Raw genomic sequence first — 1,373 nt, forward strand, 5'->3', positions numbered from 1 at the left:
TTTTATATAAAACATTTGATGAAATAAATAAAATATTATAGAGATCTTCATAAAATTCTTGCTACTATGGATAATGATTGGCGTGAGTGCATCAATATCAATCATCATTTATATATAATGACAATCAAAGCGAATATATCACATTTTATATCTAATGCTTTATTGAGTTTTACTGCTATTGTTGCTGCACTTTACCTCTTAGGCGAATACGCAATTCGTTTCGTATTTCTAACCGAAGATTATAATGATACTTCAAGACAACTTCCTTTAAAGTTGCAATTTCCTTTTGAAACTCAACAGTCGCCGATGTTTGAACTTTTTGCTATAACAATATTTTTACATGTAATGCTACACGTATGCACGGTCGCTATTCTAAATGGATTGATCTTTACTTTGGTAATTTATATTTTATACATATTTGCCTGTGTGTTTTCTATTTATTTGTGTCTTAATGTCAAAATAATTTATAACGCAATGTTATAACAACAAAATCTGTTATAACAAATTTTTTGTTTTTAATGTTGATTTTAGTCATATGGACTATGCCATTTCTGTTTATAAGAAATTTTAAAGTAAAATGCCATTATACAAACATTTAAAAAAAATTTATTAAAATGTAATATATTAAAGTATCTTATATCTATATATTCGAAATATTTATATACATTTTTTATGATAATAATTTTTTTTACATGTAATGACTGTAATTTTTATAAAACTTGAAGTATATTTTAGGTTCTACACGCAAGCGGACAAATTGATATAATATGTCAAGAGTTTAAAAATATTTCCAAAAACACTCTTCTTCATGGGTCCTTTGTATCTTCATTCGGTATATTAATTAAGAGGCATAATAAAATAATTTCATTTTCCAAGAACATCGAACAACTCTTCTCCTTCATCGCATTGATGCAAGTTGTATGGAATACGTTAGTCATTTGCAGTATAGGATTTGTCTTCATAGTAGTAAGTAATAATAAATAAATACATGATTATTGGAATTGTATATTTATCTTCTTTATTATTTGTCAAACTAGTCTATACATAATGAAGCTGGTGTTTTCGTATTAGTGAAAACCCTTTTTGCTTATTGCGTCATAACGATTGAAGCTTTTGTCATTTGCTTTGCTGGAGAATATCTTAGCCTCAAGGTGCGTATTCAAAAGTTGTTAATCAAAAATACATTATTCTTTTACACAACATAATTGTGTTAGTTTTATAATAAAAATATATAATATTGTTTTCTAAGAAAAACATTTTAATGTGTTGCAATACGTATATAATGTCATTTAAGAAAATAAAATTTATAAATAATAACTTTTTTATTTTAAAAAAGTATTTCTTTATAATATATTGTAATATTATATATATAA

The 1,373-nt window shown here is 24.8% G+C and overlaps 1 protein-coding gene across 1 annotated transcript in view; it reads left to right on the forward strand.

Moving 5' to 3' along the window:
* Window positions 1–840: 840 nt before the first annotated feature.
* The window catches only part of LOC108686690 (odorant receptor 22c-like), a 1,569-nt gene continuing 1,036 nt past the window's right edge, over window positions 841–1,373 (forward strand). The window contains exons 1-2 of the mRNA XM_018192113.1: window positions 841–966; window positions 1,038–1,151. Of these exons, the coding sequence (XP_018047602.1) occupies window positions 910–966; window positions 1,038–1,151 (171 nt within the window). The 5' untranslated portion in view covers window positions 841–909. The remainder of the gene's footprint in view (window positions 967–1,037; window positions 1,152–1,373) is intronic.

Source organism: Atta colombica, unplaced genomic scaffold (assembly GCF_001594045.1).
Source record: "Atta colombica isolate Treedump-2 unplaced genomic scaffold, Acol1.0 scaffold189, whole genome shotgun sequence".
In the NCBI taxonomy this organism is placed as follows: domain Eukaryota; kingdom Metazoa; phylum Arthropoda; class Insecta; order Hymenoptera; family Formicidae; genus Atta; species Atta colombica.